A 26,369-nucleotide genomic window follows, 5' to 3' on the forward strand; every position below is an offset into this window, starting at 1 on the left:
TAGAATTGTTCGATTCAGTCTTCTGATTTTTCTTAAATTTCGGAGAAAAAATATAGTTATAATTCAAAAATTATGCCTAAAAATTCTAAAGCTAATCCAATTCCTTTTTTTATTGGATTCTAAAGATGATACCATTCTCTTCTTATTTAGGAATTGATTTTAAGAGGAGTGAAATTATATTTATTCAAACTAACAATCATGGATAAAACATAATTTAAAATCTTATTATATTCAAAATAACAATCATAGAACAAATATTTTTAAAAAAACAATTCTTTAATTTTTTATTAATGATATGTTTTACAGGAACATGGCTCAAAATAACTTTTATGCAATTATAATATTAATTCGTATCAAAATTTCTAAAACAGATTCTAGATTAGTATTGTGTTTGAGGGGAGGGCGGCCCAAATTAATATTTATCTAAATAATAATAAAATTTCTAATTTGTATTATGTTTGACGGAAAAGCGGCCAAAACAATTTTTTTATCTAACTTAATTTTTATGCAATTACAATATTAATTCGTATCTCAATTTCTAAAAGGATTCTTTGATTAGTATTGTGTTTGAGGGGAGGGCGGCCCAAATCAATATTTATCAATTTTTATCCAATTATAATCTTTAGTTTTATCATAATTAGAATAATTATAGTGATAATTATCATAATTTTATGATAAATTTAGATATTTTTATCACTATATTAGTATTGTGTTTGAGAGATGGCTCAAAATAATTTTTTACTATTATAACACTGATTCATATCAAAATTTATCACGCCGCCGCGAAGCGCGGCTTTTTTCACTATATATATATATAAAGGAGGATGCAGGGCGTCTGGAATTGTTCTATTCAGTCTTCTAATTTTTCTTAAATTTCGGATAGAAAATATAATTCTAATTCAAAAAATTAGGTTTAAGAATTCTAAAAGTGATACAATTCTTTTCTTATTAAATTCTAAAGATTATACAATTCTTTTCTTATTTAGTATTCCCTATTGAATTCTAAAGATGATACAATTCTTTTCTTATTTAGTAATCCTAAAAAAAATTGGATTATATTTATTCAAACTAACAATAATATATAAAATACAATTTATATTTAAGATTTGTAAGATAATACGCACAATTTGTTTTTCGATTTAGTCTTATAATTTTCTTAAATTTTGAATAGAAAATAAAAGATTGTAAAGATAATAATATTTAAGAAAATAATAGCAAAAAATTAGAAAAATAAAAGAATAATAATTTTTAACTAATAAATAGGAATCATAAAATAAAAATAATTAACAAATAAAATAGGATATATAAAATATGAATCATATATTGTGTTTGACGGGTACAGGAAGCGGCCCAAACTAATTTTTATCTAAACAATAATAAATTTTCTAACAGTATTATGTTTGACGGGAAAGTGGTTAAAATAATTTTTTTATCTATGTTATGATATATTTTTTTGTTAAAAGGGACCACGGTTCAAAATATTTTTTATCCAATTATAATCTCTAATTTTATTATAATTAGAATAATTTTTATTAGTATTGTGTTTGACAATAAGGCGAATCAGCTCAAACTAATTTTGATCTATATTATTGTTAGGCCGAATAAACTCACTATATAACTCTATATAGTGAACACAATCAATAACAGAATACTCAAATAAGAGAATTAACAAAGTAAACTCTTATTCACAAAACTCAGTAGGTTACAAAAACTCTCGTAGTGATTTATATCTTATCACTAAGAGCTGCTGGGTTACAAGAATAATATTCTCGATGTTCTAACTCTTTTAGAGTAAACCCTAATCTGTGTTTATATACACAGTTACATGATATCTACTGATTGATTTATAATTATCTGCTTCCTAAAATAATCTAATCAGTAGCTATCCTTCTGCTGTCCTGATTTGCACAATCTCTCTTTATCTTCCTTATTTAGTCAGATCTGCTCCTGAAAATCAGCCGCCTGCAAACTCTGATCATCGATAAACTCTGATCCAGCTGTCAGTCGTTAAACTCTGATTTCAGTTAAACTCTGATATTTGCTTCTGCACACTAAACAAGTTAGATACCTGTGACATCATCAAATATGTAACAATCTCCCCCAACTTGTACATTAGACAGAATGAACAAGTTATATATATATGTACTGATGATGTCAAAAACTATCAAGGACAAATGCATAAGATAATTAATTTACACAATTAATTACAACTTACAGAATCAGCAGAACTATCTATCAAATCAACCTATATCCATAGCTTTCTCTGACAAACTGGTTGATCAGATTTTCTTGTTTCAGCTTCAATGTCTGTATCATCCGGGCTTTGACATTTCTGAGTTCTTCAGTTTCATCCCCAGTTTGATAGATAGCTGCTCTCAAGGCATTTACCTTGCTTCTCTGCATTGCTTCTCCAAGCCGAATCACCCTTGGTCTGTCTACATCATTGTTGTAACCCAAGATTCTGGTGTTTGCAATAGTCTCCATTACAGAGCTATTCTTTTCCATACAAATTTCAGAACCATCATCTTGAGCTATCTTTGGAATGTATTCTTCATCAGACTTTATTCCATAAAATCTTCTCTTTTCATTGATAGTCTTTTTCATCAGATCAGACCATCTCTGAGTAGCTTCATTCTTGATCTCCAGCATATAATGGAAGTGTTCAAGCTCCCTCAGAGATTTCAGCAACAGATCAGCTTCTGAGACTCTATAAACTCTGCCAGACTCCAGAAATATAGCAATTTTCTCTTTGTCCCCTGTGCCATCATGAGTATCCATGAGGATCTGCACTGATTCAACTTTATCTAGGTCCTTCTGAGTAACAGCATCTCCCACTTTCTCAGTCAGAGGATAAGGATCTCTGAAAGTGGTTGCTGAACTTGTTTGAATTTTCTCCTTCCTGTGACCCAGACCAGTTGTGTCATAGGCTTCCTTTCCTCTGGTTCCATGAGTCCTGATTCTGGTAAGCATTGGACTTTCCTTGTACAGACTTGTACCAAGGCTTCCAAAGAGACTCTTTTTCTTCTTATCTTGAGTCTTTTCAGAGTTTATCTTCAGCCAGGAGGCTTTAGCATCTTCATTCTTATCTTCTGTTACTGGAGCTTTAACTTGAGCATTGTCAGAGGTTAAAGTCATGTCAGAGATTGACCTGTCATCACCCTTTCTTCTTCTGGTTAAACCAGCTTCTTTTTCTTCTACTTGATCGAATACATCAGCAATTATGTTGACATTCTTGCTTAGCTTGATCATCCTCTGAGAAGGATTTTCTGATGCTATCTTGATCACTGATTCTTTATCACAGGAGGAACTGGAGGAACTCCATCAACAGGTTTCTTCCCTTTGTCTTTTGAATCAGTCTCAGTTTGAGTTTGAGACCTGGTTCTTGGTCTGTTTGTGTCAGTGTAGTTCATCTCACTGATTACTATCCCATTTTGCTTTGGATTCTTCTGTTTCTGTGAGGGATCAGTAATCTGTTTTTGCTCATCAGACTTTGTCTTGCTGATCTTCTTCTTCTCAGCAGTTAATCTTTCTTCCTCAAGTCTGATAGCTTCTATATCCACTCCTGGATTTTCCTGTTCAAAAATTTTCCTTGCCACAGCTTCATCAATGGCTTGCAAAGAGGGAGATTTGTAGAAAAGGGTGGTTTCTCTGCCTCTGAACTTCAGAGTTTGGCAGAACTTCTGAGACTCAGGGTCTCCAGCTTCAATTAGCTTATCAGCTCCAGGAATCAGATCCTCTTTCTTCTTTTCAACCTCAGAGTTCACAAGAGCTATTTCTTTAGATATAACATTTGAATCTCTGATTGCTTCACTTATGCTCTTAACTTGAGACATAACAGTCAGCTCCATTGACTTGTGTTTTTGAGACTCTCTGGGTCTATCAGAGTTTGCTCCTTCCTTATTGCTCATTTTCTTTTCTTTGATCTGTAGCAGCTTTGGCTTGTCAGCCATCACCCTTTTTCCTTCCTCATCACAATCTGGCCTTTTCTTATTCATTTGCTGGTCAGATTTGCATTTGTCTTTGGATATTTTCTCCCCCTATTTGACATCAGCAGAGGTGAGAACCTGAACCAGCTGAGCCACAGAAGAACTCAAATCAGCCAGAGTATGCTGCAATGAAGTTTGAGTGGCCTCAATAGAAGTAAGTCTGTCTTCAATAGAAGGAGGTGTAGCTCTGCACATCCTTTGAAAATAGGTTAAGGTACAGACTCTTCTTCTGGCAGGCACAGAAGATGGAAATGGAGAGCTTGGAACTGTAGGAGCTTTGATAGGAGAAGATTCTCTGACTGGTGACAGTGCTGTAATTGGAGAATCATCCTTGACTTGTGTAGTATCTCTGACTTGATCAGAGATAGACAGGTGAAGATCAGGGGTCTGTACAGGAATAGATGTAACTTCTGTTGCATCATCATCTTCATTTTCATCAGCAAAAATACTCAGAGTATGTAATGCCAGAGCTTCAGTAGCTGCATCAGAATTTGCAGCTGTAGTAATCTCCTGAGCAGGAGCTGCATCAAGAGCTTCAGGTTGAATCAGAGAGTCTTGAATCATCTGCAAGACAATCTCTATCTGTGCATCTTCTGATTGACTGGGCACATCAGAAGCTTTTTCTGACACTTGAGCATCAGCTGCAATATTGTCTTCATGTTGAATCAGAGATTCCTGATTCAACTTCAACCCTTCATCTGATTTGGCCACTAGTGGTTGATCATGAAATTCTGATGTTGATTCTGACATGTGAATATCAGCATCCACTGTGACACCCTCCAAATCCGGGTCATAGACTTGGGGGTCACACACAACAATATAAACCTGTAAACCATAATAATATACGCATTGACCCTAAACATCCACGGATCGCTCCAGGTTATAGTATGAAACAAGCCACAACTTAAGTTATATTACAATACGTCAATCCCAATCCATATCTTACAACTTACAAACATAAAACGCAGTGCTTACACACAACGATACTCAAAAGTTTATAATATCAGCAACTCCTAGCAAGGCTTCCCAACACTCATCCTGATACCTTAGCTTGATGGCTAGCATGTGGGTCCTCGCTAACAGTAGTCTCTTTCTTCACTGGAAAAGAACATAAGGAATCGCAAGAGTGAGCTTACAGCTCAGCAAGTAATATAAACAATAAACTGAAGTTCAACTTCTATCAATAAGAATGAAACAAGATATCAACCTTTTATTTTAAAGCAGTAATTAGAATTGGATATTCATATTTTTATTTAAAAACCAAAGTTAGGCTGCTGATCAGTCACGCACTAACCCCGAGCCAGGTACATACCAAGCTCTATCACTGGATCCAAGGCACACATTGGCCTAATGACCACGAATCTGGCCTGACCACGAATCTGGTCCACACTTATAAAACAATCCAATTCTTTAACAATATAATGAAATCAACAATATCTCAATAAATCAGAATCAATACCATTTGAACAGAAGCACTATTACCAAACAGAATCAAGATTTTCAAATCAGAATCATGATAATTAGTGGAGCAATACATATCAGGAAATTTTCCCGGGAGCCCCCCGGGGTTTAATTATCGAGTAAACGGGTTTAAAATCAATTAATAATAATATTTTATAATATACTTAATTAAATCCTTAAATCAAATATCAAATCATATAATAATCCATAATTTTCTAAACGAGTGCCTAAATTCTCCATATTTTGATCTGATCATATAAAAATTATAATTTAACAAATCATAACACACATAGACAATCATTCAACAAGTCACTTAACGTATAATTCACAATTAATTCACGTAATATTCACAAAATATTTACATACTGGTATAAATAAATACACGTCAAAATCCCGGATATTACATCCACAGGTTCAAGTGGAACTGCAGAGATGGGTTCAATCAGGACTGGCTCTGTATTTGAAGGTTGATCAGAGAATGGGATCAAGTCCTGTGTGGGATTCTCTGACTGAGGTGGCTCAACAGTCAGGTCAGTGATGTTTGTGGGCTTGATTTTCTTTCTCAGTTTCTTTGCTGGTGGAGGAGGTGGAGGTGCTTCATCAGAGTCAGAGTCTGATATTTTCTGCAAAAATCTCCTTTTTCTGGGAGGAGGAGATGGTTTGGTTGGGGATTTGGAGGATGTTAGATATAATTGATGATTACTAATGTTCTTAAAGTTTGTTTTAGAACAGGAATCATCAGAGTTTAATCTGGAAGCTGATCAGAGTTTAGTAAAGTCTGGCAGAGTTTGATAAAGTCTGACCAGAGTTTACATAGTCAAGACTCGTCAGAGTTTACACGTGGAAAGAGCTCAGAAGCGGATATACTTCAAGGAAGGATGGAAGCGGAGGAGTGATTTACTGGCTATGGAAACTAAACAGAAAACTGGAGCAATCTTTGATTGATAGAATTTATAGCAGATTTATAGGATATCAAATCAGAGATTGATTTTGTAACTGTGTCTATATAAACACAGATTAGGGTTACTCTATATGAGTTGAGTTATCGAGTACATTGTTAAGAACCCTAGCATCTCTTAGTGATACAATATAAATCACTGAGAGAGTTTTTGTAACCATTCAAGCTTTGTGAATAAGAGTTTATTGTTTTCAGTCTCTTATATTGTCATACTGTGTTACATATTGTGATCACTATATCATCTTATATAGTGAGTTTATAGGACCTAACAAGTGGTATCAGAGCCAGCTCTGTTAAGACTACTACAGTGAGATCTTAATCACAATCATGTCTGAAAAATCACAAGCTTCATCCTTTAGAGTTCCAATCCTTAAGGCATCTGAATATCCAGTCTGGAAAGAGAGAATGATAATATTCTTAGACTCTGTTGATCCAGAATACCTTGACAGGATCTTTGATGGACCACATATGCCCACCAAGCTCTCTGTTGGGCTTGCTGATGAACCTCAGAAGATGGTTCCAAAAGAAAAGAAAGATTATACCCCTGAGGACATCCTGTCAATTGGTAAAGACTCAAAGGTGAAACACCTTCTGCACAGTGCCCTTGATAATGCAATGTCTAATAGGGTGATTGGGTGCAAAACTGCTAAACAAATCTGGGATGCTCTGGAAACCAGATGTCAGGGAACTCAGGCCATAAAGAAAAATAGAAAAACAATCCTTACACAGGAGTATGAGCACTTTGACTCAAAGTCTGGTGAGTCCTTGACAGATCTGTATGACAGATTTGTCAAGCTGCTGAATGACTTATCTCTGGTGAACAAGGAATATGATCTTGAAGACTCAAACCTCAAATTCCTTCTGGCTCTTCCTGAAAAGTGGAATTTGAAAGTCACCACAATAAGAGACAATCTTGATCTTGGAGAAATGTCTCTTGATGATGTTTTTGGAAGACTGAAGACCCATGAACTTGAGATGGAGCAAAGAAGCAAACGTCATGGAGGCAAATCAAAGTCTGTTGCTCTGAAAGTTCAAGAGGAAGCTGTTAAGAGCAAAGGAAAAGCTAATGTCACAAAGTCTGACATTGAGTCATCAAACTCTGATGACTCAAACTCTGATGTCTCAGACTCTGATGACAGTGATGGTGAAATGATGCAGTTAGCAGCATTGATGGTGAAAAGCTTCAAGAAGTTGGCCTACAAAAAGTTCAACAAAGGCAAAAGTTTTTCAAGGAAAGACAGAAACTCTGACAGAGTTTATGACAAGAAGAACTTCAAGAAGAATGAGGGCAAGGAAGGGAAAGCTGGAAAAGCTGACAAGTATACCTGTTTCAACTGTGGTGAAAATGGTCACTTTGCATCTGAATGCAAGAAAGCCAAGAAGGAAAAAGAAAAAGCCTTTATCACCAAGAAAGGAAACTGGACAGATACATCTGATTCAGAAGAAGAAGTCAATTATGCTCTGATGGCAAACACTGACAACAACTCTGAATCTACTGCAAAGGTACCTCATTCTACTCTTGCCTTTGATACTGAAGATATAACTGAGTTAAGATTGTTTCTTAAAACTTTGCATATCAGCTTTAGAGATCAGACTTTAGAAAATGAAAGATTAAAATCTGAAACTCTAAGTGTAAAGAAAAGGAATGATTATCTAGAAAAAGAATTAGTTCAGATGTTGGAAGTTCAGAAAGAAAGAGATGATGCTGTCATTGTCAAAGATGAATTGTTAAAGAGGTATGCATCTCTTCAATCAGAACTTGCTAAGGAAAGGGAGATCATTAAAACATGGACTAATTCAGGCAAAACTACTCAGGATATCTTAGGTAGTGGAAACTGGAAGAAGGGACTAGGTTACACTGATAACTCAGAAGCTGAGTCATCAAAAACAGAGTTTGTTAAAACTCAAAAACCTAAGGTTAAACCTGTTAAATTTGTTGCTGAATCCTCTAAGTCTAAACTGAATAGACCAAAATCAGAGATTAACAACAATTTAAAATCTGATAAACCCAAACAGGTTAACATAGGACTGATGACTCAGAAACAGCTTAAACATAAGCTTAAAGAGGTAAAGTCTGATAGCAAAGACAAGGAGCCTAGGAAAAATAGAAATGGCAAAGTTGGAATAGACAAGAGTAATAACTATATGCCTATTCCAAATGCACCTAGGAAGACATGCCATAACTGTGGGAATACTAATCATCTTGCTAATTTTTGCAGGAAGAACAAGGACATTAACTCTTTACCTACAAAGTCTGGAGTTAGAAAAAGTAGTATTAGATATAAACCACAAGATCCATGTTTTCATTGTGGTAGTTTATGGCATTCTATCTATACTTGCAAAGAATATCATAGTTTGTATTATGATTATTATCAATTGAAACCTTCTTTAAAGGTTAATAAAAGCTCTGCAAGTACAAACTCTGTTTCTAGTACAAACTCTGTTGCAAAGTCTGTTAGCTCAAACTCTGATAATAATAAATATTCCGCTGCAAAAGCTAACAAACTTAATAAGGCCAAGGGATCCAAGCAAGTCTGGGTCCTTAAAACTAACAATTAGTGGTCTTTGTGATTGCAGGGCAACAGGAAGAATATTCTAGTCTTGGACAGTGGATGTTCAGGACACATGACTGGAAATAAGTCCCTGCTTTCAGAGTTTGTGGAAAAGGCTGGCCCAAGTGTTTCTTATGGAGATGGCAACATAGGAAGGACTCTGGGATATGGCAACATCAATCTTGGAAATGTCATCATATCAAATGTAGCTCTTGTTCAAGGGCTAAAACACAATTTACTCTCTGTCAGCCAAATCTGTGACAGAGGATATCATGTTGATTTCTATGGAGAACACAGTGAGATTGTAAGCAAGTCAACAGGCAAGGTGGCAGTGATTGCTCACAGACATGGAAATATTTATGAAATCCACCTGCCTACAAACTCTGAAGGAAAAGCAATTTGCTTATCTACAAGAATCTCTGCAGAAGAAAGTTGGAAGTGGCATAAGAAGCTCTCACACCTGAATTTCAACTCCATAAATGAGCTTATAAAGAAAAAGCTTGTGAGAGGACTCCCTGAATCACTACTCACATCTGATGGATTATGTGATTCATGTCAAAAGGCCAAGCAAAGGAAGACATCCTTCAAGAGTAAGACTGAATTCTCAATAAAGAAACCATATCATCTTCTACATGTTGATCTATTTGGACCAGTTAATGTACCATCCATTGCAAGGAAGAAATATGCTCTTGTCATTGTTGATGAGTATACCAGATACACTTGGGTATATTTTCTTCACTCTAAAGATGAAACAGCCTTGCATCTGATGGATCATGTGAAACAACTGGATCATGGATCTGAAGACAAAGTGAAGATCATTAGAAGTGATAATGGAACTGAGTTCAGAAATTCAACAATGGAAGAGTTCTGCAAAGAAAGAGGTGTAGTGCAACAATTCTCTGCACCTGGTACACCACAGCAAAATGGTGTAGTTGAAAGGAAAAACAGGACTCTTATAGAAGCTGCCAGAACTATGCTTGATGAGGCTAAATTGCCTACTTATTTCTGGGCAGAAGCTGTTCAAACAGCTTGTTTCACTCAAAATGCAACACTGATCAATAAGCATGGCAAGACCCCATATGAGATGGTGAAGAAAAAGAAGCCAAATCTGAAGTACTTTCATATATTTGGGTGCAAATGCTTTGTCTTGAAGACTCATCCAGAACAGCTTACCAAGTTTGATTTAAAAGCTGATGAAGGCATCTTTGTAGGTTATCCTCTGATAACAAAGGCCTTCAGAGTCTACAATCTAAGAACCAAGGTGATCATGGAATCCATACATGTGTCATTTGATGACAAGAAAATCATGGGCTTAACAGATATGGATGATCATGAAAAACTGCATTTTGAAAATGAAGAAATATTCTCTGATTCGACAGACTCTGATGAACAGTCAAACTCTGACTGTGAACAAAATACAGCAAACTCTGATGACAATTTACAAGTTCATGATGATGAAGCACTTGCTGAGGGGGAGCATCAGAATGTTTCAGACTCTACCCAAGACTCATCAGAGAATGCTAACTCAAACTCATCAGAGAATACTGATTCAAACTCTGATAGCACAAATGCAGGGGGAGCTACAGAGAATAATCAACAGAATCAGGAGAGCATGGATCAAGGGGGAGGATCCAATGATGAAAATAGTCAACTTCCACATGCTAGGAAGTGGACAAAATCTCACACACCTGATTTAATAATTGGAGATCCAGAAGCAGGTGTGCAAACAAGGACAGCTACAGCAAATGAGTGTTTACATCATTGCTTTCTGTCACAAACAGAACCTAAAAAGGTGGAGGAAGCTCTTCAAGATGCTGACTGGATTCAAGCAATGCAAGAGGAGCTAAATGAGTTTGAGAGAAACAAAGTATGGACCCTAGTACCAAGACCTAAAGACAGATCCATAGTTGGTACAAAATGGGTGTTCAGAAACAAAACTGACAGTGAGGGTGTCATTACAAGGAATAAAGCAAGGCTTGTGGCAAAAGGGTACTCACAACAGGAAGGTATTGACTATGATGAGACATTTGCCCCAGTTGCAAGATTGGAGGCAATCAGAATCTTTCTGGCCTATGCTGCTCACAAGAGATTCAAGGTATTTCAGATGGATGTCAAGAGTGCTTTTCTGAATGGAAAACTGGATGAAGAGGTATATGTTGAACAACCTCCAGGATTTGTGGATCCAAAACATCCAGACTATGTCTACAGGTTGGACAAAGCACTTTATGGACTAAAGCAGGCTCCAAGGGCATGGTATGAAACTCTGGCTCAATTTCTTCTTGAAAGTGGATTTACTAGAGGTACCATAGATAAAACCCTGTTTTATTTGAATCATGGTAATGATCTGCTTTTAGTCCAAATCTATGTTGATGACATTATTTTTGGCTCCACTAATGCTAAACTCTGTCAAAGATTTGCCAAGCTCATGCAGTCTAGGTACCAAATGAGCATGATGGGGGAACTCAGTTATTTTCTGGGTTTACAAGTTAAACAGACTGAAGATGGGATTCTTATAAATCAAGCCAAGTATACCAGAAATCTTTTGAAGAAATTTGGTATGCAAGACAGTTCAGCTGCAACTACTCCTATGGCAACAGCAACCAAACTAGACAAAGACACTGGTGCATCAGTGGATATCACAAACTATAGAGGAATGATTGGATCTTTGCTTTATCTGACTGCAAGTAGACCAGACATCATGTATGCCACATGTCTATGTGCAAGATTTCAGGCAGATCCAAGAGAGCCTCATCTGATTGCAGTAAGGAGGATATTCAGATATCTCAAGGGAACCACATCATTGGGATTATGGTATCCTAGAGAATCATATTTTAGTCTAATTGGATACTCTGATGCAGATTTTGCAGGTTGCAAAATTGACAGGAAAAGCACAAGTGGGAGTTGTCAATTTCTGGGTGGAAGACTTGTTTCTTGGTACAGCAAGAAGCAGAAGTCCATTTCCACATCAACAGCAGAGTCAGAGTATATAGCTGCAGGCAGCTGCTGTGCTCAAATTCTTTGGATGAAGAATCAACTGTTGGACTATGGGTTATCCTTTTCTAAAATTCCTATTTATTGTGATAACCAAAGTGCTATTGCTATGACAGGAAACCCAGTTCAACATTCTCTGACAAAGCACATCAGTATAAGATATCATTTTATAAGGGAGCATGTGGAGGAAGGTACCATTGAACTTCACTTTGTTCCCACAGAACAGCAGCTAGCAGACATATTCACCAAACCACTAAGTGAAGCAACCTTCACTAGACTGGTGAATGAGCTAGGAATGATATCAGGAACTGAGTAAACATACTGGTCAGATCTTTCAAATTACAATTGTCAAATTACCATATGTATTGCTCACAAATTTGCCATGATATACTCTGATTGTTAAAATCTGATGACATTCTCTGATGATATACTCTGTGTGCTATACTCTGATGATATTCTCTGATCGTCATTCTCTGACGATATTCTCCGATGTTTGTAAACTCTGAATCTTGATTAATGATCTCATTTTTATTTCTCTGAGAAAACAAACCTGTGAAGATACTATGAAGCATGATATGAATTAGTAATCATGAATCTCAGTTCAGTTCCTTAATCTTGATCTCAATTTTGTGCTACTACTTTACACTATATGCATGTTGATATCATTGAGACTCTATTACTTCACATATCTTAATTATAAGTGAGACTGACTAATTTGCATTTTCTCTCAGAAAATTAGACAGTGATTATAAACTTTTGATGCTATATACATACCCCTGCAAATAAGCATAGTACTCCTTTGAGATCTTAGATGTCTATATGACAGTGACTGGGAAGACCCAAACACTTACTGGTATTAAGTAATTGCCAAGATTTTATTATCTATGGTGACCAGTCACAATCTCTGATTACTGGAGAAATACTGTTGCAAAATAATATTTAAAGGTCGTGATTCATTTACACTGAAAAGCGTCCTTAAAAAAAAAAAAGGGTTAGTTTATTTTATATATTTCTCCATCAGAGTATGTCTTTTGTCTATGTCTTGAGAGTTTAAATAAATTATTCTTGTCTACCTTATAATTACGAAATTGTGAAATTCTTAAGTCTCTGATCTCATATGTTCAATCACACCCATTATTTCACAAGCACATTATTGAGCTATGGATTTTATGACAAACTCTGATTTTTTTTTTTTTGATGAATTTTCTATACATTATGTCTTTATTCTGAGGTATTAAGAATTAATTTTCTTTGATTTAAATCTCAGAGTTTAAAATTCGAGAGATTTGATCTTGATTTTCTAAACTCTTATACTTTCAGGAGTTCAAATATTCAGAGAATATGAAGGGAGTATTCCAAACGGGTGTATTGTTAGTGGGTTTACATCAAAAACATTTTAATAGGAGAACGTGTAATCAGCATTTATTACTGCACATGTTTTACTGCGCTCATGATTATTACTCTCTTTTCTCCATCCCACTAACATTCATCTACCAGTTAAAATCTGACAGGTGTCTAAGTGAACAAAGAGCCCAAGCGTGTCCAGCTAAACAAAATCTGAAGAGTTTATCATCAGATTTTATTGCTTATTCTTCACTTCTACACTTAATCTTTATACACTCTCTCTCAACAAACTCTTACGCTTTTCTCTCTGAAGTTCAAATCTTCTTCTACACACTTTCTCAAACACCTTCATTCACAAACTCTGTTCTAATGGCGACCTCAGCTTTTACTTTTGCAGGTGTTGAATTTGTTCCCAACAATCATGCTGCCATCCTTGACATCACTGATGTTCCAAGTGATTATCATCCTTTTCAGCAACTCTTAGCACAAAGTGTCCTGGCCACAGCCCTTACCGCTCCTGCCAGACTCTCAGGAAGCCAAATCATAAATTTTTGGAGGACGGGTAAATAAGATAATGGTGGTGCTGATGGATCACCATCAATTGTGTTTTCATATGAAGGGGAGGAGTATTTTGTTACTCCAGCCACAGTCAGAACAGCATTTAACCTGCCAGAGCATGCTGCGTACATTACAAATGGAGATGCTAATCTCAGAACAATGATGATTGATTTGGGGTACTACGACTCTTTGGATAAACTGGGTCAATTAAAGCGTCCAGGACTCAGGAAGGAGTGGAGCTTTTTCTTTGATTGCATTACCAGGGCTTTCCAGAAGAAATCTACAAACTGGGATGCTATTCCAATGGACATGCTGCAGATTGGGTATTCTCTGATCTATTCTACTAATTTCGATTTTGGTAGATTAGTGATTAGAAATATTGGTGAAAGAATGCATGAAAATCGTCAGATTATATATTTTTCACGATTTTGCCAATTGTTGTTTAATGCCACTGTTGGAGAAGTGGCTTTTGATGCTGCAGATGAGATCAAACCTTTTAAACTTCATAAAAGGGTTTTCAAAGATCTCATATCTAAAGATGAGAAGAGACCAGTTCTCAGGCCTCTACAAATTCCAGCTCCATTAAGAGCTAGGATGAATATGCCTCAAGCACCACAACAACAGTCTCAACCCCAACCACACCATCCAGTTTCTCCTACAGTCACCAGAAAACCCAGTTCATCAACACCTAAACCATCAAAGTCTACAAAATCTGATGCCCCCTCTACTAAGAAGACCAGAACCTCTGTTGCTACACAAGTTCTGAAGACAAAGTCTGATAAACCAGCAAACTCTGATGCTGTAAACTCTGATACTGTAAACGCTGATCCTGTAAACTCTGAAGCTGCTTCTCCTCCAAAGCAGAAAAGAAGACGACTTGTTGCAGCATATGATTATGAAGAATTGGAAGCTCCTCCTGCCACAAACCCTGAAAATATACAGACCAGTCCTCAAACAAAGCCAGCAAGATTCAAAAGAAGGGCTAACAAGGCTAAGAGGACAAGGGTACCCATAACTGAGATCACAGATTTTACTATTGAAGAAGAGCAAGCACCATCCACTACAACTCCTGATGATCTATCTCAAGCTCTGATGGTGCTTCCTCTTCAGGCTGTTCCAATCTCTGCTGCCACAGCATCCTCTACTTCATCTGAAGTAGATGAGGAAATTATATGCAAGGAGAAAGCTACAGATGAAGCTGAGACACCAGTGTCTGATTGTAACAATCCAATATCTGATCATGGACCCTCCACACCAATTCCTCAATCACCAATGAAAATTCCTGAGGGGGCCATTGTTCATGATACAGCTCCAGAAAACTACAAGTCTGATGTAGTTGATGAATCTGACAAAGTAGCTTTGGAAGCTCTACAGTCTCTTGCTAAGACTGGTGAAGAGCCTAGCAAATCACAGTCTAAAGCTCAAGAAAAATCTGCTCAAGACACTGTTGAGAAAATTGCTGATCCTGCATCTGATAATGATGAGGATGATGAAAGTTCAGATGATGACAATAATGACAATGATAATGAAGTTCCTCAGTCACATCTACAACAGAAGTGGGAGTCCACCAGCCAGTATAATGCCAGGCTACAAACTCTGAACACAGATTCTGAACCACTTCCCAGGAATCTTCAGGTTGATCCACCCAATGAAGTATGGGATAAACTCTGGCTGAGCCACCAACATTCTCTGGAGCCAACTAAAGCTGAAGAATTTTTATCTATGGCAGAGAATAAAATCACAAACTCTGATGTTATGTCAAGCCTCAAAGGCACAATTCTTTATCTGAAGACATTTCATCCTGCTCATGCTCAGACATCTAAATCAATAGATGGTCCCAGAACAGAAGTAGCTAATATCAAGGAGACAAATGACATGGAGAAGAAAAGGACTCTTCTACCTCTGAAAGATAATGTTCAGAAGCTGGTATCTGCACATGAATCTCTGGACAAGAGGATGACAATGATTGAATCCACTCAAGAAAGGATGTCCAAGCAGCTTGAAGCCATCCAATCTTCACTCTCTCTAATCACATCAATACTGATTCCTGATGAGGATGATGTTAAAAAGGGGGAGAGAGTAGCTAAAGTCAAATGCAAGTCTACTACTCAAACTCTGAAGAGAAAGAAGAAGGATGATGATGATGATGATGTTGATGATTTCACAAAGCACAAAAGATTTCAAGCAGGGACTGGTGGAAGAGTTTCAAACTCTGACAGTCAAAAACAGTCCAAGCAAAGCACAAAGTCTGCTCCAACACATAATTTCACATCTGGATCTAAGCAAAGACCAGTGACTGGATCAGACAAACCCATGACTGATGAACAGCTTGCTAGATTGATTTTTGAACAAGAAAATCCAGAAGCCAATTTGGATTTGGAGTTGATTGCTGCAGAAGAAGCTGAGCTGAAGAAAGAACATGTTGAAGCTATAAACTCTGGAAAGATCCAAAAGCCTGCAAAATCAGCTGCCAGACCAAAAGAAAAGGGAATTATGATCAAGGAAGCCACTGTTGCTGATCAGAGTTTGTCTGTCAAAAAGATATACTCTGAGGATGAGTATACATCTAAAGGCAAAAGCAAAGTGGATGAACATCTTGAGAGAGGATTCACTCTGAAGAAATCTACAACCTCTGACAAAGATCAAGTTGTAAAGGAAAAGAAAACAAAAGCTGCAATCTCTGACAAAGCTCATGTTGCAGAACATCAAAAAGAAAGATTAACCTCTGACATAGCTCAAGTTAATAAGGATGCAAAGAAAGACACAACCTCTGACAAAGCTCAAGTTGTGTTTAAACCAACAACTACTCCATTAGCTGGATTTGCAAAGCCTAGTCTGATGACTGAGATAAGCTTTGAAAAGGGACCAATTCAACCAATCTCTCATCGTAAAGCAGGAAGAGATAAAGGAGGGCTGGGATCCAAATATGAAAAATTTGATCAGAGTATAGGATCAAGACCAGATGACCCCTCATCTCTATGTGCTCCCAAGACTGGAGCTTTACAAGAAAAAATGGACAAACTTGATTCAGTCCAGCTGGTGAAGAATGACAGAGGAGATAATATTCTTATCTATTTCATGTCTGATGGAACAGTGTTTAGGGTACTTGAAGCAGATCTCTATGCTAAACACTGGGAGGAATTGAGATATGTCTCACACATATTTCTTGTAAAGAACAAGTCATGCCAACACATCTCCAATCTGCTCAAGGATCAAATCAGAAGAAAGATGGGTATTACAGGAAACAAAAATGCTGGACCTTTCATTCCTAAATACCTCAATCATAAAGGACAGCTGGTGGAGATGAAGAAAAATTCAGCAAAAATAGTGACAATAGCTGGAATCAGAACTCTTGCATTTAATGAAGAGTCTGATAAAGCTTACAATATCAGGCTGGATAGAGACTTGAGAAGAAATAAGATATATGATCTCAGAGCTGCAATTTACCAAACTGGAGTTTCAGATCCAGAGCTGAGAGAGATCAAGAGACAGATGATTACAGTACTTGAAGAAGCTGAAAGAGAACTCCTCAGAGGATATCTAAAGACAGCAAATGGTGTCTATGAAGCTAAGGAGTAAAGTATCTGTAAGTTTTAAAAGTTTTCTGTTATATAGTTAAACTCTGTTGCATTTGACTTAAATGTTTTGACATCATCAATTATCTGTTAACTTGCACATAATGTATTTATGCACAAGTTGGGGGAGATTGTTAGATATAATTGATGATTACTAATGTTCTTAAAGTTTGTTTTAGAACAGGAATCATCAGAGTTTAATCTGGAAGCTGATCAGAGTTTAGTAAAGTCTGACAGAGTTTGATAAAGTCTGACAGAGTTTGATAAAGTCTGACCAGAGTTTACATAGTCAAGACTCGTCAGAGTTTACACGTGGAAAGAGCTCAGAAGCGGATATACTTCAAGGAAGGATAGAAGCGGAAGAGTGATTTACTGGCTATGGAAACTAAACAGAAAACTGGAGCAATCTTTGATTGATAGAATTTATAGCAGATTTATAGGATATCAAATCAGAGATTGATTTTGTAACTGTGTCTATATAAACACAGATTAGGGTTACTCTATATGAGTTGAGTTATCGAGTACATTGTTAAGAACCCTAGCAGCTCTTAGTGATACAATATAAATCACTGAGAGAGTTTTTGTAACCATTCAAGCTTTGTGAATAAGAGTTTATTGTTTTCAATCTCTTATATTGTCATACTGTGTTACATATTGTGATCACTATATCATCTTATATAGTGAGTTTATAGGACCTAACAGAGGACCTGAGAACTCTCTTTGGTGAAGATATTTAAACTGGCCCTTTTTGAGAAGAACCAGAGGGTAAGGGTTGGTCAGATTATACAACTGGCCCTTTTTGGGAAGGACCAGAGGTTGGAACAATGTCTGTTTGAACAGTGAAGGTGGAAGGTTGTGGTATGTTCTCATCAGAGAATATGGGTCCATATTTGTCTAGCATGGCAACCCTCAACTTATCCTGAATTGTGACAGGAATGGCAAAAACAGGTACATTGGGTTTCTTACTGTCCTTCTTGATTAGATCAGTGAATGTACGTTTTGTAATCTTAAATGGTAACTCAGTACCAGAGTCAGGCAAGGGTACATTAGGAAAACAATAGGAGAATATTAATTGACAGAAACGAGCAAAATAAACAATATTCTCATCTTCCGATTTTCTATCTCCAATAAATCTCAAAATAGAAGGAGCCATATCAAACTTGAGATTATGAATAAGAGAGTACCCAATTTGTTGACTGAAAATAGGGATGGCATCAAAGTTGCTACATTTGTTGCCGAATGCCCTGGTGATGCAATCGTAGAAGAAGCTCCACTCCTTGCAGAGATGTGGACGCTTAAGCTCCCCCATTTTATCAGTGTTACCTGAATAGCCAAAGAATTGCATCATATCTTTAAGGGTCTGAGTGGAGACAGAGCTGGAGAACTTGGAATGCTCTGGTAGATGGTGATAAAACTTCAGGCTGGGTCATAGCATACATGAGATCACTGTGTGCAAGATAATCCTGAATGAGATGAAACTCACGTGGAGCATCATCATTGGATAGAAGGGCAGCATAGTTGTTGGTGACGAACTTGGCACCATCAAACTCGAATGCTTTAGTAGACATTTTCTGTGAAAATGCAAGAAATGTATAGTGTAGATGAGATGTTTGATGAAATGCACAAGTGAAAGCAGAGAATGGAGAACGTGTGAGAGAGAGCAGTAAAAATCGTGTGTAAAAAGTGAAAAACTTTTTAAAACGGATATATATATGTATATACACGATTTACTGACTTAAGGAGATAGTGGGACACGTGGCATATGACTAACGGTAACAAAAGGAGATAGTGGAGAGGTAATGATTAATGAGGCGTGTAAACTTGTGTATGCAGAACAAGTTCCGAGAAAATACAATTATTTACCGTGTTTTACTCCACTCAGGAATTCAAATGGATTTTGTACCGTTTGACAATTAAATCTAATATTCACCTGACTAAAAATCATTTATTTTAAACTCCGACTTGAATCAGATGTTTGACCATTGACCAGAGTTTAAATAAATGGCAGATTATGAGACAAAACAGAGATTGTTCATAAAATTTTGTACTGATGAGAGATAGACATTGAAAGTCTGAATAACAATTTTTCCTCAGAGTTTGCAAATGATTAAAAAAAATCACTCGATGTCATAAAATTTGTTAATCACAAATGCGGAGTGAGAGGTGTGTGTTGACATGATTCTTCTATTGTCACAGAGATTGACAAATTTTTTTAAAAAAATATTAGAAAGAATCAGATGTACAGAAGATGTTTTAACCATCTCATAAGCCGAGTTTCTCACAATATGGATCAGAGTATAAGTTTTCTTCTCTTTTGTAAGACATGTATCTTTTGAAAGGAAACTTCTCAGGGTAAGTGAGTCATAACCTTCATCAGATTTTTATTTCTCAGTGTATTTCTCCAGTAATCAGAGAATGCGAAAGGTCTCCAAGAAAAAAATACGATTTTTCTGATGCATTTTGCTTAATACCAGCAGTGCACTTGGATCTTTCCTTTCACAGAATTTCTAAGATCTCAAAGGAGTACCCGAGATAACTTTTTTTCTTCTTTTCTTTTCTTTTCTTTTTTTTTTTTGAGAAAAAAAACAAATTTGTTGATCCATATCTGAGACTTATTCACTCTTAGCTTATAAGGGGAGTAAAGCAAGCTCTTCACTGAGTACATGTCTAATATTTAAGAAGTAAGGCAGTCTAGGTAACGAATTTAAATCATGTTTTGTGTAACATAGATTTCCACATATGTAATATCACAAAAATCAGACTTGAGAGATGTCCATGACTTAATTCAAGCATTTGCAACATATTCTTCACAGGAATTTCTCTTATCAGTGAAAATTCATGTCATCAGAGTTTGGCAGATCAGAGTATAAATATCAGAGTTTGTCAAATTAGAGCATAATCATCAGAGTTTAGATCAGAGAATAACAGATGCAGATGTTGATCAATTATATAAAGATATCAATAACAGATATCTTATGAAATGTATCAGAGTTTAGAAAGGACCAGAGATCATCCCTAATTCGTTTACAAGCCTTGTGAATGTTGCTTCAGCCAAGGGTTTGGTGAAGTTATCTGCTAACTGCTGATCTGTTGGGACAAAGTGAAGTTCTACCGTTCCTTCCATCACATGTTCTTTGATAAAATGATATCTTATGCTGATGTGCTTGGTCATGGAATGATGTACTGGATTTCCTGTCATAGCAATTGCACTTTGGTTATCACAGTAAATAGGAATTTGAGTAAGAGATAAACCATAGTCCAGTAATTGATTTTTCATCCATAAAATCTGAGCACAGCAGCTTCCTGCAGCAATATACTCTGCTTCTGCAGTAGATGTGGAAATTGATTTTTGTTTCTTGTTGAACCAAGACACCAGTCTTCCTCCAAGAAATTGACAACTCCCACTTGTGCTCTTTCTGTCTATCTTGCATCCTGCAAAATCTGCATCAGAGTAACCAATCAGTGTAAAGTCTGATTCTCTGGGATACCAGAGTCCCATCTCAACTGTTCCCTTGAGATATTTGAAAATCCTTTTGACTGCTACCAGATGTGGTTCTCTTGGATTTGCTTGAAATCTTGCACAGAGACAGGTAGCAAACAAGATATCTAGTCTACTAGCAGTCAGATATAGAAGTGAGCCTATCATACCTCTATAGTTAGTAATTTCTACTAATGATCCAGTATCTTTATCTAACTTGGTGGCTGTGGCCATGGGAGTAGTGGCAGCTGAACTATCCTGCATACCAAATTTTGTTAGCAGATTTCTGGTGTATTTAGACTGATTAATGAAAATTCCCTCATTAGTCTGTTTAACTTGTAGCCCCAGAAAATAGCTCATTTCTCCCATCATGCTCATCTGATATCTAGACTGCATAAGCTTTGAGAATCTTTCACAGAGTTTAGGATTAGTAGATCCAAAAATGATATCATCTACATAAACTTGAACTAAAAGCAGGTCATTACCATGGTTGAGATAAAACAGAGTTTTGTCTATTGTACCTCTGTTGAAACCACTGTCCAGGAGAAATTGAGCCAGAGTTTCATACCATGCTCTTGGTGCTTGCTTTAGTCCATACAGTGCCTTGTCCAGTCTGTAGACATGGTCTGGGAATTTTGTGTCCACAAAACCTGGAGGTTGTTCAACATATACTTCTTCCTCCAGCTCTCCATTCAGAAAAACACTCTTTACATCCATCTGAAAAACTTTGAATTTCTTGTGTGCTGCATAAGCCAAGAAAATTCTGATTGCTTCTAATCTGGCAACTGGGGCAAAGGTCTCATCATAGTCAATTCCTTCTTGTTGAGAATATCCCTTAGCTACCAGTCTGGCTTTGTTTCTGGTGATTATTCCATCACTGTCTGTCTTGTTTCTGAACACCCATTTGGTACCAACTATTGATCTGTTCTTTGGTCTTGGTACTAATGTCCAGACTTTGTTTCTTTCAAATTCATTTAACTCTTCCTGCATTATTGCTGTTACCCAATCAGCATCCTTTAAGGTTTCTTCCACTTTCTTTGGTTCTGTCTGAGATAAAAATGAGTGAAAGAGACATTCATTAGCTGTTGCAGTTCTGGTTTGCACTCCTGCATCTGGATCACCAATTATTAAATCTGGTGTGTGAGACTTTGTCCATTTTCTCTCATGTGGCAGTTGACTTCTGGAATTTGATCCTCCCCCATAATCCATGCTATTTCCAGTGTCATTTTGATTCTGATTTTCTGATGCCTCTCCCCCATGATTCATGCTGTCTTCATGAGTATTCTGAGTTTCTGATACTCCCCCTGAAGATGTGTTCTCATGATTCTCTGATGTAGAATGATCAGAGTTAGAGGAGTCAGTATCAGAGTTTGTGTTTTCTGCTGAGTCTTCAACATTTTCACCCAGATTTTCATTGTGAAAGTGCTCCCCCTCAACATGTGCTTGAGGTAGGTGAGTTGGAGTGACATACTCTGATATGATCTCAGAGTCAGAATTTATGGAATCAGAGAATGCATCTTCATCTTCAAATCTCAATTGCTCATTGGTGTACCTAACTTTTTATAAAAAAAAAAAAACCACTTGCTTTGCATACAGAATATTTTGTTTTCTGATCAATATGATAATTAGTGGATTGTTAACTAAACTTACTAATCATTTATTAGTATTGTATCTTTCTAACAACCTTTATCCCAACAACTCAGATCAATAAATTAAAAGCGAACAAGATAAAAAAAACTACCGGAGCACGACTGGATAACCCAAGTGGTGAAATCATCCTTTATTATTCTGGGAGAACGGGTTCGACTCTGGCTCATCCGAAAAGTATTAGAACAAATACTAATTTGTAAGGCATATAAGCTTACATTGTAACAAAAAAAGACCATGACATTTAAATAATCAGTTTTTCTAGGGTGTGTCCATGGGCACATGATAATCGTGGAATTTTATAAGTTTGACTCATTTTTATTGGCTCTGGTATGTTAATAATGGTGGACCCCCTGCATATACAACCACCACACCTGTATTTTGTCAAATATATAAAATTCCGCTAAAATCTGTCGTTATATGAGCATGGGTCCATGGGCACACACCAGGACGAACCCTTAAATAATATATACTTGAGCGCATGCAGAACAAGAAAAAGCAGTTTCATGAATAAAGAAACATAGGTTCTTCAATTCGTTAGAAGATCATACTACTTCTTTATTCACATAGATAACACAAACTAAAGAAACATTAACAAAATTTACAACAAGTATTTGATATAAATGAATGGAACACAAAGAATAAACATTTCCCAGAATAAAGAAAGGCAGCTGTATCCATCACACCTGACAAAAACAAATGCCACCACCATCTCTAGCTAACAACCGTAGTTTGTCCAATTTGATTAACAAGTTGCACCAATCTTGTTTAATTCAATTCAATCAAATAATAACAATAAGACTATGTAATTATTCTACTCTCCACACCATTACAAGAGTCTTCGTGAGAGAATAATCTACAAATCATCTTTCTTTAGCATTGGTATCTAATTTGTCGCTCCTACCTGTGAAACTGTAAGCTGCCATCTCTAACATTCAGTCCAGTTATTTGATGGGAGATGACGACTATAATTTATTACAGAACTCCTTTAATTTCCAAAATCTGCAGGCCTAGTGACCATTTTGTCCATGATATTAGTGCGCATGCATGTAGCATATTGAATAGTTGCATTATACAAAGAATATTTGATATATATAGCTAGATGAATGGAACACAAAGAATAAACATATCCCAGAATGAAGAAAGGCCACCCCCATCTCTAACAACCGTCGTTTGCCCAATTTGATTAACAAGTTGCACCAATCTTGTTTAATTCAATTCCATTAAATAATAACAATAATGTTATGTTATGTAATTACTCTACTCCACAGCACTACAAGAGTCCCCGTGAGAGAATATATAATCAACAAAGCTAAATTATATATGATAAATGTTAGCTTAACCTACTGTTTCATACTTAAGAGTACCATCGGAATTAAACTGTAGGCCGGCAAGAACCTGTAGAGTTACAATTTGAACACGTTAAACGGACGATAAGACAAATATGTCCAACATTCTAGTTTATACCAACCAAACATAACATTATTGTCTCACAAAAATGCATATATTAATCTTTGTTAGGCAAAACGAGAATGAGTTGGTTGTTATATAAATTAGAAAACAAAAACAGGTGAATCATGTTTTTCAATTGATCAAACATAAAGAATTAATTAACAAGTAAAAAGCTGGCCATTCATGTGCTGCTGCTGGTGGGCGCAGAATAAAGAAGGCCGCAACCCTTAAAAACCCTAGAGTTTAATCAGTTCAACCCTATAGTTAAACTTAGAGCTGTTAACGAACAGAGCTGTTCGCGAACAAGCTCGAGCTCGGCTCGATAAAAGCTCGGTTCGGCTCGGTTCGTTAAGGACTCGAGCTCGAACACATAAATGTGTTCGTTAAGAAAACGAGCTCGAGCCGAGCTTTTAGTGTGTTCGGCTCGAGCTCGGCTCGTTAAAACTCGAAAAAATACAATATTTTTTAAATAATTTCATAACATATACATGTTATTGAACGCCGAATTCAACATATAATATATCAAATCGATCAAGAGAATATTTACTATAATATGGTACCATCAAAAAACACTAAAATTTTTATTTTGCTTGCTATTTTAAGAGCCAAGTAGGGATTTGACCTTAATTTTTCTGACTCGGCTCGGCTCGGCACGACTCGGCTCGTATTTGTTCGTGAACAAGCTCGTGTTCGGCTCGTTAGTTAACAAGCTCGAGCTCGAACATGATGTTTTGTTCGATAAGAAAGCTCGGCTCGGCTCGGTTCGATAAGAAAAAATCTAAAACTCGGCTCGGCTCGGTCAAAACTCGGCTCAGCTCGGTTCGTGAACAACCCTAGTTAAACTCACCTAATTCTTGTAAAATCTTGCTCCTGATGCCAAATTAAATAATGATTTAGAAATATATAAAGTAATATATATCTGAGTATACAATAATGAAAAATTTTAAAACGAATAAACAAGAATAAGAAAATAAACGATAATCATATAAAATAAAGATTTACTTGGCTTGAAAATTTTTGCTGATTTTATTCGTCTCTCACAATTTTTTTGTGTTGGGTTTTACAATCATATGAAAGTATTTATAAGAGAAGAAATTAGACCTAGATAAATCAAAAATTAAAAAGGATTCTTGAACCTCCTTCACCCTCATGTCACGTCGAGGTACTGCACAAGAAAATATTGCAAAATCTGATCCAATTTATCATAATCGATTAGTTAACATGTTGATTTAGCGTTAAAATAACAAAACCAGCTTGTAACAATAGTTGGAGATGTTTTGTAAAAATCTACAATTAAAAGACATAAGCGTCGTTCCATCATTTTAACGATTTTAGTCTTAATCTTGGGTTTATATTTTTATATATGATCAACAACTAATTGTCCGGTTCATTTGTGTGGTCACTGGTCTACCTAACTTTTTATCCCAACAAAACAATTAATTTTTGTGTTCATTATGTGAAATATTTTGTCTTTTGAACAACATGATAGTGAGTGATTGACACTTTGCACCCCTTATATTTAGGCGCTTTTTTGATTTGGTCTCAAATAAATTGTTTTAGCAGTATGCACCCTAAAGTTTGAAAAGCGCTTTACTTTGCACCCCTTTGACCACTCTCCGTTTAATTGACCGTTAAAGTTAACAGATGTGGGGTTTACACTTTGCACCCCACATCTGTTAATTTTTTTCAATGAATATTTTTTTGTGAATATTTTTTGTATGATGCATACTGTCAAAAAAAAAAAAATTGTTTGAGACCAAATCGAAAAGCGCCTGAACATAAGGGATGCAAAGTGTCAACCACTCTAGATAATTAGTGGATTGTTACTACTCATTTATTAGTATTCTATCTTTCTAACAACCTTATCCCAACAACTCCCATTAGGTTCTCATCAGATCAATAAATTAATCGTTAACTAGAAAAAAATAAGACTAGGGTATTTAAATAATGTATGAGCGTAAAAGAAAGAAAAGCAGTTTTATGAGGAGAGGCGACAAAAACGACAAAGGCCAACACCATCTCTAACAATCCTATAGTACTCTGACCAGTTCAACAAGTTAAATTTGCCATCATTTGTATGGCCTTGGACATTTTAACTAAAATATCGTTAAGGATATAATTGTTTGTCTCCTAATATGCAAAAGCCACCTGAAATTCGAAAAGCTGCAAGAAGATCATACCTATTTATATCACATGGATAACTCAAACTACAAAAACTAACAAAACATAACACAAAGAGTATTTGATATAGATGAATGGGACACAAAGAATAAACATATCCCAGAATAAAGAAAGGCAGTTGTATCCATCACAGCTAGCTGACAAAAACAAATGCCACCACCATCTCTAACAACCTTTGTTTGCCCC

The 26,369-nt window shown here is 36.3% G+C and overlaps 1 protein-coding gene across 1 annotated transcript; it reads left to right on the top strand.

Annotated features, from left to right (window-relative positions):
* The first annotated feature begins 14,444 nt into the window (after positions 1–14,444).
* On the top strand, positions 14,445–18,162 carry LOC135150429 (cell wall protein IFF6-like). Its single transcript, XM_064086723.1, has 4 exons — positions 14,445–15,182; positions 15,225–15,380; positions 15,666–15,929; positions 18,118–18,162. Exons 1-4 carry the CDS (start codon positions 14,445–14,447, stop codon positions 18,160–18,162), a joined length of 1,203 nt encoding a protein of 400 aa, XP_063942793.1.
* The last annotated feature ends 8,207 nt before the right edge of the window (positions 18,163–26,369 follow it).

The sequence above is a fragment of the Daucus carota genome, chromosome 2 (assembly GCF_001625215.2).
Source record: "Daucus carota subsp. sativus chromosome 2, DH1 v3.0, whole genome shotgun sequence".
Lineage (NCBI taxonomy): Eukaryota > Viridiplantae > Streptophyta > Magnoliopsida > Apiales > Apiaceae > Daucus > Daucus carota.